At 40.6% G+C, this 14,369-nt stretch overlaps 1 protein-coding gene across 2 annotated transcripts in view; it reads right to left on the reverse strand.

The window, feature by feature from the left end:
* Positions 1 to 7,555: 7,555 nt before the first annotated feature.
* The window catches only part of LOC129857438 (VPS10 domain-containing receptor SorCS1-like), an 89,444-nt gene continuing 82,630 nt past the window's right edge, over positions 7,556 to 14,369 (reverse strand). Inside the window, exons 24-27 of one of the 2 annotated variants that reach the window (XM_055925697.1) lie at positions 11,531 to 11,630; positions 10,833 to 10,941; positions 9,614 to 9,716; positions 7,556 to 8,747 (exon numbers count right to left, since the gene is read on the reverse strand). In XM_055925697.1, the coding sequence (XP_055781672.1) occupies positions 8,664 to 8,747; positions 9,614 to 9,716; positions 10,833 to 10,941; positions 11,531 to 11,630 (396 nt within the window). In that variant the 3' untranslated portion in view covers positions 7,556 to 8,663. Of the gene's footprint in view, positions 8,748 to 9,564; positions 9,717 to 10,832; positions 10,942 to 11,530; positions 11,631 to 14,369 lie in introns of both variants that reach the window. The other variant, XM_055925687.1, reaches the window with a different exon arrangement.

A 14,369-nucleotide genomic window follows, 5' to 3' on the forward strand; every position in this document is an offset into this window, starting at 1 on the left:
AACAATTATATATTTATTTACATGTGGTAGAGCATGCTGGGTAAAAAGTTAATTTGTTATCATAACTTCAAAAAAACTGCGTTGATGTGACTTCTCATTTAGTTTTGAGTCAGTACCATATAAACATTTTAAGCAATAAAGACTTTTCATTGACTTTGAGTTCAACTTACTAGAAGTATTTTGAGTTAAAAAAGCCTTTGGTTTACAGTGTGGAGAGGGGATAATTAATTTGTTGCACAGTGGGGAAAATGTGGATCTAGTCCATTAGATACACTCCAGGCTTCTTGCTTCTTTTCATTGTCCTCCTAGCCAGCCCCCAATTATATGCAAATGACCACCTTAGAACATAGAGGATGTTAAATAACTATTATTACAGGTTAAAATAGAACAACTGTGGATGGTTATCTTAAAAATCCTCATCATGAGTCAATCCTAGTCCGTTTTCTCCCAAGATCGCCTCTCCTACTCATTACAATAGTCTCAGATCTACTATAACTAACTCAGGGTAATCAGCATCTAAATCTAATTATGTCATACTGTTAGGGGCAGTTGGAATAAATCCTTTCATAAGAACTGTGCCAATATAATAAACATATAGTTGCAGATCATCTTGAGCCAAAAATATTATGTTCATTGCGTTTCACCCTCTGTCTTCACCACATTGCCAGTATTTCTATATTTATTTTTTCATCTCACATTGGCTGGTACAGTGTGATACCACCCCAAAAGACATCAATGCACAGTAAAGGAGTCACAATACTTGCCCTACTCTAGCTGCCCAGTTTACAAATGGAAAATGAGTTTACATTTCCCCAAATAAAGTCTAGGAGTGGGATATTAGAACTTCTGTGCCTCTCCCAAAGACAGCCAACCTACTGAAAACAGTCAGTCATCTCTGGCTAGGAAACTCTTGTCGACAAGAAGGGATATTCTTCAGTCTTTCAGTCCCATGTGGAACACAAGGAGATTGGATGTGAATATTTTACCCAATAGTCCTTTGCCCAAGGAAAGAAGTTCCGATGGCAATGTCTGCAACAGTACCATAAGTTGAGTGGTAGCATCCAAGTGGTTGATATCATGGCATATATCCAGTGTGAGAATAAACCAAAACAAAAAGAGCATGCATATACTCTGTCCCTGTCTCATCTGCAAAAAAAAACGATTCAGAAACTCTACGATTTGACAGAAATAAAGCCTGCATGGTACATCCTGAACGATGCCCTTCTCATGGAGGTCCTGGGGTCTACCAGTCTCCAATTTGAGTGTGCCCTCAACTTCTGATTCGGAGCTTAAAGGGCAAAATCCAGCAGAGCCAAAAAAAGGTATTGTCTGGTATTGGTATGTACTATGTGGAAACTTCCATCCTCCTACAACCACCACATCTAACATAGATACTGTCATAATAATTACACAACACAGTCATGGACCTTATGGTCTGCATCCAAACATGAGAAACAAGTGGAGAGTTTTTGCATGAATCTCAAATTAGCATCTGAATACCACAAGCTTTAAATGTTGTATTAATGCCCACCAACAACATTGACTGATTCTATAAACCAAACGTTAAGACATTTGTCTCTTATTGTTTTGTTAAATATCATTTCCATGTAGTTAGTCACTAAGGGCCCGATTCCGACGTAGGGAATTGCATCTTTCTTATACATGCCTTTCCTATGTACTTCTCAGTAGTTGGTGTTCAGACTTACCTTACGAAAATGCATAACGGGCTTTGCAAGCTTGGTTCCCTTGTCCGTACTGAATAAATGTAATTCAGCTGCTGAAAACCCTCCCACTTCCTGGCCAACAGATGATCTCGTGGAGTTTTCATTCAATAGGGTTTTCAGTACATGTATCTTAAGCCATCGCTTTAAATACAGTGTACCTTTAATTACAATTTTGTTGACAGACTACAATACATCGAGAGAATGGGTTCAGAAAATGGAGATCAATGAATGAATGCCATGTATGCATATTCGTCTCTGTTTCAGCACCAACTGGTAGATTTAAAAAATACTCTGATCTTTTAGATTATTTAGGCAAATATAAGTATGTATCAATCATTAAAAAAAAACTGTTTTGGAGAGCCTTCATGAACAAAATATATTGATTAGCAGGTTTAACCTGCTACGTGTGGTCTGAGTTCCATAATGATTCATGTCCCAAATTATTGCCCAACGTTAGCCTAATATGATCCACTAATGCTAGCGACATTCAAGAACAACTTCACGTGACAGAGGAAAGAAAGGTCAACGGAATGGAATGGAATGATGCAAAATGTAAGTTACAACTTCAAGAAAACTAACACTAAAGTGATAGTTGTGAATGTATGTGGGTATTACTGACGGTGGCCCCATAGTGTCTAATATAATACCAATTATAAAATAAATGGAGAAGAGCACTGGCATAGGCTATAGTTAAAACATTCTAAAGCGCATACATCAAATTAAATCAAAATCAAATTGATTTATAAAGCCCTTCTTACATCAGCTGATATCTCAAAGTGCTGTACAGAAACCCAGCCTAAAACCCCAAACAGCAAGCAATGCAGGTGTAGAAGCACGGTGGCTAGGAAAAACTCCCTAGAAAGGCCAGAACCTAGGAAGAAACTTAGAGAGGAACAAGGCTCTGAGGGGTGGCCAGTCCTCTTCTGGCTGTGCCGGGTGGAGATTATAACAGAACATGGCCAAGATGTTCATATGTTCATAGATGACCAGCAGGGTCAAAATAATAATCACAGTGGTTGTCGAGGGTGCAACAGGTCAGCACTTCAGGAGTAAATGTCAGTTGGCTTTTCATAGCCGATCATTCAGAGTATCTCTACCGCTCCTGCTGTCTCTAGAGAGTTGAAAACAGCAGGACTGGTACATCAACTCGGTAGGTTCAGCCCTACAGAAGCCTATACCTTTGGTGTCCAAATTTCATCCACGCAAATTATGAGGGTACACACTTAAAATTGTGAATAACGGGACAGCTATTTATAGTCTATTTCACTGTGGAAAACGGGCCACAATACATGTCATATTGATGTGATTTTCTGTTTGCTTCAATATGGCTGGTTTCACATTCGTATCCAGGGATCATAAGGAAAATAATCTAAATGAACGTGTATTTACAATCCCCATCTCCAAATGGATTACTCATTTACCTAGCACTTATCAATAGCTCTTATCCATTTTATAAATTGCAGTGCATGGAGAATGCTGTTATTTATATTGGAAAAAACGAAAGTAGATGATTTTTCCACTTGGAACCGTTAGGTTCACTCAACCTTATTCATGATTTCCTCGCGCACAAAAGTGGTGGAATTACGAGGGAATAAAGTCAAGGTCAGAATATGGCTTATCTGTAGACCATCATCCACCACACCTTAATTTCTTAGATCCCCCCACCTCCCAACAAAAAGCCTATGAATATCATGCTATTCTCATGCTTAACCCTTGTGTTGTCTTAAGGGTAAAAAATGTCCCGCCACTATGTTTAACAGCAGAAACAACCCACTAAATAATATTTTTTCAACCTCGAAATTGACTTTTCCTAGACTGACACCAACATTAGAAAAAGTGAAACATCGTCTTCGTTCATAGTTCCATGAAAGCTGTACACCACCAGGGTACAAAGATTGTCTTAGGTTCATTTTTGACCCGACAGTTATAAAATAATTTACACACCAGTAAAACCACCAAGACACACACACACACACACACACACACACACACACACACACACACACACACACACACACACACACACACACACACACACACACACACACACACACACACACACTCCACACATGACTCCAGTTCACAGACAAAATAAAAACTATTTCAGACAAAATAAACAACATTTTACATTTCTTGAAAGCATTGTTTACTAATGGGGAATGCAGTCAGTGGCTATAAATGAGCTGCAGATGACAGTCCCCTCAAGTTCTCTCTTTGCTGAAGCCACGAGTGCACGTTTCAGTGCCCAACAGGTCGTAGATCTGATATTTTTCAGATGTCCAGGAGTAACAAGAGAACAATGATTTAGAAGAGGAGGAGGTATCTGAAGAAGAAGATAGGGAAGAAGACAACCCAGAGAACGATGTATCATCTTCAGATGAAAAAGAAATCCCTCAAGCTGAAAGAGACATTTTTGTCAATGAACAGCAACATAACATGGTCCTTGTCACCATATGACAACCAGGGCAGCACAAATGTCATAAGGATTACCCCAGGGCCCACAAGACATGCAGTTGCCCATGCCCAGGACATCGCCTCAATATTCTACGTGCTCATCACACCAGCCATCGAAAATATCATCCTGGAGATGACAAATTTGAAAAAAGTTTCCTGAATATGGAGACAACTGGAAAAGGATGGATGAGATTGACCTGCGTGCCTACATAGGGCTGCTAATCTTAGCGGGTGTGTATAGGTCCCGAGGCGAGGCTACATGTAGTCTCTGGGATGCAGAATAGAAATGCAATTTTCCATGCCACGATGCCACTGAAAGTCTTTCACACTTTCTCAAGAATGCTACCATTTGATAACCGTGAGTCAAGACCTGCAAGACATGTGAGAGACAAACTGGAGGACATAAGAGAGGTCTGGGAGAAGTGGGTGGAGCGTCTGCCATACCTCTACAACCCTGGGCCTGAAGTAACAGTGGATGAGCAACTGGTTCCATTCAGAGGTACATTTTTATTTTCATATAGTTTATGTACAGTTGAAGTTGGAAGTTAACATACAATTTAGCCAAATACATTTAAACTCAGTTTTTCACAATTTCTGACATTTAATCCTAGTAAAAATTCCCTGTCTTAGGTCAGTTAGGATCACCACTATATTTTAAGAATGTGAAATGTCAGAATAATAGCAGTGAGAATGATTTATTTCAGCTTTGATTTCTTTCATCACATTCCCAGTGGATCAGAAGTTTACATACACCTAATTAGTATTTGGTAGCATTGCCTTTAAATTGTTTAACTTGGGTCAAACGTTTCGGGTAGCCTTCCACAAGCTTCCCACAATAAATTGGGTGAATTTCGGCCCATTCCTCCTGACAAAGCTGGTATAACTGAGTCAGGTTTGTAGGCCTCCTTGCTCGCACATGGTTTTTCAGTTCTGGCCACAAATTTTCTATAGGATTGAGGTCAGGGCTTTGTGATGGCCACTCCAATACCTTGACTTTGTTGTCCTTAAGCCATTTTGCCACAACTTTGGAAGTATGCTTGGAGTCATTGTCCATTTGGAAGACCCATTTGCGACCAAGCCTTAACTTCCTGACTGAAGTCTTGAGATGTTGCTAAAATTATATCCACATCATTTTCATTCCTCATGATGTCATCTATTTTGTGAAGTGCACCAGTCCCTCCTATAGCAAAGCACCCCCACAACATGATGCTACCACCCCCGTGCTTCACGGTTGGGATGGTATTCTTTGGGTTGCAAGCCTCCCCCTTTCTCCTCCAAACGTGACGATGGTCATTATGGCCAAACAGTTCTATTTTTGTTTCATCAGACCGGAGGACATTTCTCCAGGACGTACGATCGTTGTCCCCGTGTGAAGTTGCAAACCACAGTTTGGCTTTTTTATGGCGGTTTTGGAGCAGTGGCTTCTTCCTTGCTCAGCGGCCTTTCAGGTTATCTCGAAAAAGGACTCGTTTTACTGTGGATATAATTACTTTGTACCTGCTTCCTCCAGTATCTTCACAAGGTCCCTTGCTGTTGTTCTGGGATTGATTTGCACTTTTCGCACCAAAGTACGTTCATCTCTAGGAGACAGAGCACGTCTCCTTCATGAGCGGTATGGCGACTGAGTGGTCCCGTGGTGTTTATACTTGCATACTACTGTTTGTACAGATAAACGTGGTACCTTCAGGCATTTGTAAATTGCTCCTAAGGATGAACCAGACTTGCGGAGGTCTACAATAGTTTTTCTGTGGTCTTGGCTGATTTCTTTTGATTTTCCCATGATGTCAAGCAAAGAGGCACTGAGTTTGAAGGTAGGCCTTGAAATACATCCAGAAGTACACCTCCAATTGACTCAAATAATATCCATTAGCCTATCAGAAGCTTCTAAAGCCATGATATAATTTTCTGGAATTTTCCAAATTGTTTAAAGGCACAGTCAACTTTGTGTATGTAAACTTCTGACCCATTGGAATTGTGATACAGTGAATTATAAGTGAAATAATCTGTCTGTAAACAATTGTTCGAAAAATGACTTGTGTCATGCACAAAGTAGATGTCCTAACTGGCTTGCCAAAACTATAGTTTGTTAACAAGAAATTCGTGGAGTAGTTGAAAAACAAGTTTTAATGACTCCAACCGAAGTATATGTAAACTTCCGACTTCAACTGTAAGTGATTTTCACTGTTAATTGTATAAATGTATAGTGATCTCTTTTGTCAAAAGGTCGCTGTCCTTTCCAGCAGTATATGCCCAGCAAGCCAGCAAAGTATGGCATCAAGACATGGGTGGCCTGTAATGCACAATCCAGCAACGCTTGGAAGATGCAAGTCTACACAGGGAAGCCAACAGGTGGAGGCCCGGAGAAGAACCAGGGGATGGGAGTTGTGCTTAATGTGACAGATGGACTGAGGGGGCACAATGTCACGTGTGAAAATGTCTTCACCTCTTATGAACTCAGCCAGCAGCTCCTGAAGAGGAAGATCACCATGGTTGGCACAGTTAGAAAGAACAAGCCTGAGCTCCCCCCTGCACTCCTCGCAACAATGGGGAGAGAGGCCTTCTCATCAAAGTTTGCCTTCACCCCCACCCTAGTTTCTTACCTCCCAGAGAGGAACAAGAATGTGGTCCTCCTGAGCACACTGCACAAAACAGCTGAGATCTACAAGGGCACAAGGCGAGACTCAGATGCAGACACTGGAGGCAGATGGTTTGAGTCTCTGATATTTTTTATAATCCAAGAGGTAGGCAAGAGAATGGTCATGGACAGGCAAAACCAGGTCAGAGTCCAGAAGGTACAGAGGGGCAGGCAGGCTCGAGGTCAGGGCAGGCAGAATGGTCATGCAGGCTGGTTCAGAGTCCAGATAGGCAAGGGTCACAACCGGGAGGACTAGCAAAACAGAGAGAAGGAAAAAGCAGGAGAACAGGAAAAAGCACGCTGGTTGACTTGACAAACAAGACAAACTGACAACAGACAAGCAGGGAACACAGGAATAAGTACCCCGGGGCTAATGAGGAAAACAGGTGACACCTGGAGGTGGGTGGAGACAGACACAAAGACAGGTTAAACAGATCAGTGTGTTTCAAGATCAGTGATTGTAAGGGCAGAAAGCCAGCCATCATCTTGGACTACAACCACAACAAAGGAGACATGGACAACCTGGACAAGGTGTTTGGAACTTACATCTGCAGGAGAATGACTGCCTGCTGGCCCCTGGCCATCTTCCATAACATCATTGATGTGTCCTCATGAGGCTGCAGCTGGGGCAGGCAAGAGGAGGAGATTCCAATTCTGCCTCCCAAAGAAGGACTGTAAAACAAATACTATGTGCTGCACATGTGAGAAATACATCCATGCACACACACTTGCATACTGTCCTACATGTGCTAATTACAGTTGATTGATGTATGTTCTTCACATTTTTGTTTTGTATCTATTATCTTATTTTATTATTATTTATTGTTGTTTTATATACACCTTGTGGGTGGGGGCAATGGTTAAAAAAAATGGGAGAAGACTTGTATTTTGTAGTTGAAATCCTCATTGTACAGTATATAAGAATACATCACCACGTTGCCAAAAAAGTTCAAGACTGTTAGTTTCCTTTCAATAAAATGCATTCAAAACTACTTTCTGCACATTTCTGCTACTTTCTTAGTCTATACAAGTGCTATCTCTTGCTAAAAAACATGTTTGTTTACACCTATGCAGTACCTTTAGCAATAATAATAATAATAATAAACCTCTACTTTAGTAAAGAAAACAATTATGACAGGTGTGTTGTAATAGAAAAACAAGCAGTGTCCACTGATTAAATGCAGTCTTTCTGCATTGTGAAGAGGGAAAACCCAGATATTCACAAAGTTTGTGATGAATGACAGGTTGTTTCTTCATGCAAAATAGATTTGCGTTTTCAAATTCAATTAAGCTGCTTTATTTTAGGGGTTTGTGAAGACAAGGGGAGTATACAGAATGTTAAGACTACACAATGGTTAAGTTCAAGGTCATAATAGAGAGAAAGAGAGAAAAGTGCATAAAAAGGGAATAACGTTCCATTTACATGTGCTTAACTCGGGTCGGAATCGGGGCCTAAGTTAACTGACACATCCTCCACACACCTACCACCAGAGACGTACTAGAAATGGAACACTCAAGAGAAATAGATTACTGTACATTACTGTTGCTTTACTGTTGCTTGTCTTGAAGTCATACACACGACTGTAACCAGCTGAGTCAAATTATCTTTAGTTCAGCAGTTCTATAATTACACTATTTTCATAAACGTGCAATGTTCTTGCAAAAATACAAGTATTTCGATTAAAAATGACCCTTTTCAAGACGCCAGAAAAATCTGTAGTCTCCTCCTATAGTCCAGGCAGCACAGTGTGAGATGGTCTGTCCATGCATGGGTAGAAAACACTGGAGACCTTCCATTTTTTCCATGGTTTCAGAGTTTGCTGGAAGCAACTGCCAAAAAGATGTATTGCTTACAAGTTGGCTGTAGACTCAGCATTAAAACATATGGGGAGTTTCATCTGAGAGTTTGACGTCTGTGTGAGATGGTAGGTATCCTAGCCAGAGACATGTGACACAAGAGACAGATAATACATTATATATCAGCATTAGCACACTAGCATATCTATTTTTCCATGCAAGCATATCCATCTTCCATGCTAACAAATCTCCCTTGACATTTGGAAGGACTACATCAACTACAGCTCTACAGAGTCATGTATCACTATTATAATATAGCATTCTCGCTGCACTGCTACATTCTTAGGACACTAATTAATTCATAAATTCAAAAATAACTTCAGCATGCAGTTCAATTCAATTAGGTTTATTGGCATGATAGGACACTATCTCACATTACCAAAGAAAACATATAAGAAGGTATCAACTTAACGAGGAGAGTAAGGACATTGCAATTTCAATGTATTGTTTTGATCTACCTGTGAAAACATTTCAAAATAATAAGTAATGCAAAATATTGGCAATTAAGTCATCAGATCAACTCATGGATACCATTTTTATGTCTCTGTGTGCAGTTTGAAGGAAGTTGAAGGTAGTTTCTGGGAAGAAAAATCATTTCTGGTAGCATGCTAGCTGTTCCTGTAGACTTCCAGTCATTGTGCTAACGTTAAATAGCAAAGGGTCCAGAAACGACCTTCAACTGACTTCAAACCGCAAGTAAAGACATACAAATTTTATCCATGAGTTCATCTGCCTCTGTCAGATGAGTTTGTTTTGCCAAAATGTAGAACTATCCCTTTAATAGAGCAGTACACCACTATATAAAGGTAAAATATGTGCATTTATAGCTGTCTCATCAATAGGCCCATAATAACTACTTATCAGTAACTGTCCTCTTTATGAAGGATACCTTACCTATGCCACGTGCATCTGGCCCTGTGTCCAAGTGCTCCAAAGTGCTCACCATGTCCCCCTCAGGGTTTGGGACAGCTATAGACACCACCGAAGGGATCACTTCCTGTTGTTTCTCTCGCTCATTTGTGTGGATGTTGATGCCAGGGATCTTCCTATAGGAAATATACATTGTACAAAATAGTTAACAGCAAGTCAAATGAATAGTAAATACATTGTTAGCTCCCAGCTAGCACATTTGGTTCTTTGGAAGTTGTTGGAAAGTATGTTTTTGGTTTCACATTGGTTGTGGGAACGAAGCCAATGTGAAAAACGTTAAATGTTGTGAGAACATTAGTGACCAAGCTCTAAGAAACATATGGTTTTCAGAATTGTATGTGCTAGCTTGGTTCTCTGCTTAATCACTTGTGTAATATATCTCATAAATTATATTTACCACCGATGAGGGAAAAATGGAGTAAAACTCCCTGTTAAATTTTCTGATAAATCTGGGTTTCATGGGGTATTTACAGTACCTTTTCACTGTTGTGATAAATGTTGATCTATGAACAAACCTCATTATCTTTAAAAGTGACAGATTCACACACTTTAACACTTTGAGTATAGTCATAATTTAAACTTATGGGAGAGTGTGGTCTTTTGCAATGCAATGGAAGCAGGGGCGGCAACTACTCTAAAGGTTAGAGCATTGGGCCAGTAACTGAAAGGTTGCTAGATCAAATCCCCAACCTGACAAGGTAAAAACATCTGTCGTTCTGCCCCTGAACAAGGCAGTTAATCCATTGTTCCTAGGCCGTCATTGTAAATAAGAATTTGTTCTTAACTGACTTGCCTAGTTAAATAATCGAGGATACTATCCATTTTATATGCCATTGTATGTTGTCTCGGGTCTTATCTTTTCAACCATTGCTACCATTCTGTTGAATGCCTCTCGCTGAATGACTCTATTTATCATTTCAGAAATGTCAACATTCACATTTTTAGATAGATGAACATTGACTGCAGAATACACTCATTCAGCACTTAAAACATTGATTGTCATTCCCGGGAATATTTAAGAGTATAGGAAAGAGAAGAGTGGCTTTGATGATGTCCAATTGTTAGGATGTCTCTAAAGATAGTTCATGTTTTGACTAGTTTAAGCTATTGGATTCGTGAAGTAAGATGTACATATTAATTTGCTTATGGATTGGCGTGTGAGAATGGCCTAAATTGATACTATCACTCTCATTAGAATCAGCTCAGTTAAAATGAAGTCGGGGATACTTTACCTTTTGAACTTGTAGATAACGAAAACTGCCAAACCCACAAATACGGCTGACACTAGCATAATGACTGTAGCACCATTGTGACCACTCTCACTGGTGTCCATGATAGGAGCTTGGAAAAAAAATAGAGGTGGGAAAAAGTATTTAGACATTAGAGAGAAATAGAGGGCTGTCTTTTCTTCTGGCATCACACTCCCGAGTGCTGTGAGGATTTTCAACACCGTAGTGTAACTGAATTTGACCTTAATGATCAAAACAACATGCGTTATGTCTTATACCGTTCTCATAAAGCTGTTATGGTACTAGACTTCTCAACAGCAGTTAGCCTAGAGGTTAGAGAAGCAGAATGCTATGCAAACTGGAAGGTTGCTGGTTCAAATCTCTGTAGCAATTTCATGCTGTTTTGGCCTTGAGCAAGTCACTTAATAAAAAATGTTGCTCCCGGTACATTGCTCTGTGGCTGACCCTGTGCTAACGACCTCTCAAGTGTGTGTGTGTGCATGCGTGGGTGTTGTCTTGGGGGTGTGGAGACTGTTATTATTCCATTTTATTCTACTTCATAATAACATCATTCCAAAATGGCCAACATGCAAAACCCTTTGAATTGATTGTAATTGCATAGTAGTAGGCAGGACCTTATATCTGTAACTATCCTATAGCCAGACATCCGACTATACTGTGAACACAGTAGACTGGCTGACCTGGAGACAGTCGTGTGGCATAGACGTTAATCTGAACCCCAGGCTGCAGAGTAAACTGGATGAGGTCTTGATTCAGGGCACTCAGCAGGACTAGAGAGAGCTGTGGAGGAATAAACACAGCTATGGTTTCACACTCATCAATATTTCAACCTCAATCATGATCAGTAAATATAGCTTTTTTTTAAAGAGGGGCAAGTGTTGATATGACATGTAAAGGCCTACTGTAATAACATTTCTGTCGAAAGGCTAACATACCAATCATAGCAATATAAATCCTATCAGGAAAAATTGCCTGGGTTATGAAGGCAAGAGTTACTGACATTTGGAAAAATGTATGTCGCTTTTCCAATACTTTATCTTTCACTGGTGATTTGTTGTTTTGGATGTTTTTTGCTGATTAATAATATTTCATAAGTAATGAAGTAGTTCAAAAAATTATAAAAACAAAACATTTAAATTCTACAAAACTGCCTTTTCCCCACATTTTTCTCCCAATGCTTTATGATTTCCTCTGTTTTACACTTACAATTGTTTGTGTTGCAGTAAACTTCCAGCAAGGTTTGTGGTGAATTTGATGCAAAATAAATAGTGTGCCACATAATAAAGCCAGACGCTTGCAAATTTTTGCCCCTAGTGGTGAACCCGCGGCAAACAGTTCCCTCTAGTTTCTATTTGAATCTGTAGCAAACCTTCATTGCCGTTATGCCTATAACAAATGCAATATAGACAAAATCAAATAATGAAATACCCATATAAATAGCTATTCATGTTTATTTTCCCCATTAAAAACAGTCTTACATATCTGTCTAGCTGAGACTGCAGCTGTTAAAATACTATAAATTATTTTCATTCTGAATTGAAATAAACTGACTGATCACATCACACAGATGTATAACAGAACCACAGGAGGCTGCTGAGGGGAGGAAGATTCATAATAATGGCTGGAACAGAACGAATGGAATGGCACCAAACACCTGGAAAGCATGTGTTTGATGTATTTGATACCATTCCGCTAATTCTGCTCCAGCCATCACCATGAGCCTGTCCTCCCAAATTAAGGTGCCACCAACCTCCTGTGAACAAAGCACACACACACACACACACACACACACACACACACACACACACACACACACACACACACACACACACACACACACACACACACACACACACACACACACACACAGGCTCAGTTTTTGATAATGCAACCCTAAGTAACAGTACAAAAAGAATCAGGCCACTGTACATAACACCCGGTATCCCACTGCTGGCTTGCTTCTGAAGCTAAGCAGGGTTGATCCTGGTCAGTCCCTGGATAGGAGACCAGATGCTGCTGGAAGTGGTGATGGAGGGCCAGTAGGAGGCACTCTTTCCTCTGGTCTAAAATATATTGCAATGACACTGCCCTGTGTAGGGTGCTGTATTTCTGATGGGATGTTAAACAGGTGTCCTGACTCTCTCAGGTCATTAAAGATCCCATGGCACTTATCGTAGGAGTAGGGGTGTTAATCCCGGTGTCCTGGCTAAATTCCCAAATTGCCCCTCATACCATCATGGTCACCTAATCATCCCCAGCTTACAATTGGCTCATTCATCCCGCTCCTCTCCCCTATAACTATTCCCCAGGTCATTGCTGTAAATGAGAATGTGTTCTCAGTCAACTTACCTGGTAAAATAATGTTTATTTTTATTTTATCTTACTGTAGAAATTATTGTTGTAAAAAAGTATAGGTTGGAACTGTTGCTGATAAAATACAATATATAATGTGTATTCTGAATAGGAATAAACTGATTGATCACATCACACAGATGTAGACCAGCATACATACACACAGTCCTAATGAGACGTGTGTGGCTGGTTGAAGTTTTCAACAACCAGGTCTATTCTGGGCTTAGGTTTTGACAGGTCATGCATGGAGTCTGTTTCTGTACTTGTTTTTTAAGTATGCCAGAGTTGATAATCTGACTCGCATAGCTATGTGGTGCCAAACTGGATCAGAACATCTACTGCTTCCTCAGCCAGGCAGGAGACATCTTCCTGCTGTAGATGAGCAACCCAGAACTGTGTGAGTGTGTTTGCCTCAAAAAGCATCTTGCTTCCATTGTTTGCTTGTAGCGTCACTAAGGCCTCCATCTCTGGCAGACTAGTCCTAGGTCTGATGAGGACACTGCTTGAAAGGGATACCTCACCCATTGAAGTTTTTTGAGATTTCTGTGGGTTAGGAAAGTACCGGTCAAAGTTCTGCTGCAGGCTGGCCATGTGCTCAGCCATGTCCTTCTTCACAGGTTCACATAGGGGGGAATCTATCACCTGCATGTGAGCTGACAGAACAGGGAACATGCCATATGCTCCAGCCTTCAGCTGTGACTGCCACAATCCCAGGCATGCAGTGAATCCTCTGATGCCATCTTCAAGCTCCAAAATGGTTGATTCCTTGCCCTGGAGGCTTGTGTTCAGCTCATTGAGTTTTCTGAAAATGTCAACCAGGTAAGCCAGCCTAGCCAAACACAGTTTGTCAGCAAGGTCGCTGTCCTCTTTCTTCAGATAGGCCAGATCCTCCTCTCTCAGTTCCCACAGCCTCTCCAGGACCCTCCCCTAACCCCACCAAGAAAGAGCAGGTGTTTATGGTCTGCTCCCATCTCATTGCAAAGCTCTCTGAACAGTCTTGTTTGAAGAGGTCTCTTCTTGGTCAGATTCCCCACCTTTACAACTGAGTCAAAAACAGCCCCTAGGTTAGGTTGTAATGCTTTGCTGGCCAAAGACTGCCTGTGCAGAATACAATGTGTCAATTTCACGTTGGGCACCACTCTGCGGACATGAGCTATGAATCCGTAG

This window comes from Salvelinus fontinalis, chromosome 1 (genome assembly GCF_029448725.1).
Source record: "Salvelinus fontinalis isolate EN_2023a chromosome 1, ASM2944872v1, whole genome shotgun sequence".
NCBI lineage: Eukaryota > Metazoa > Chordata > Actinopteri > Salmoniformes > Salmonidae > Salvelinus > Salvelinus fontinalis.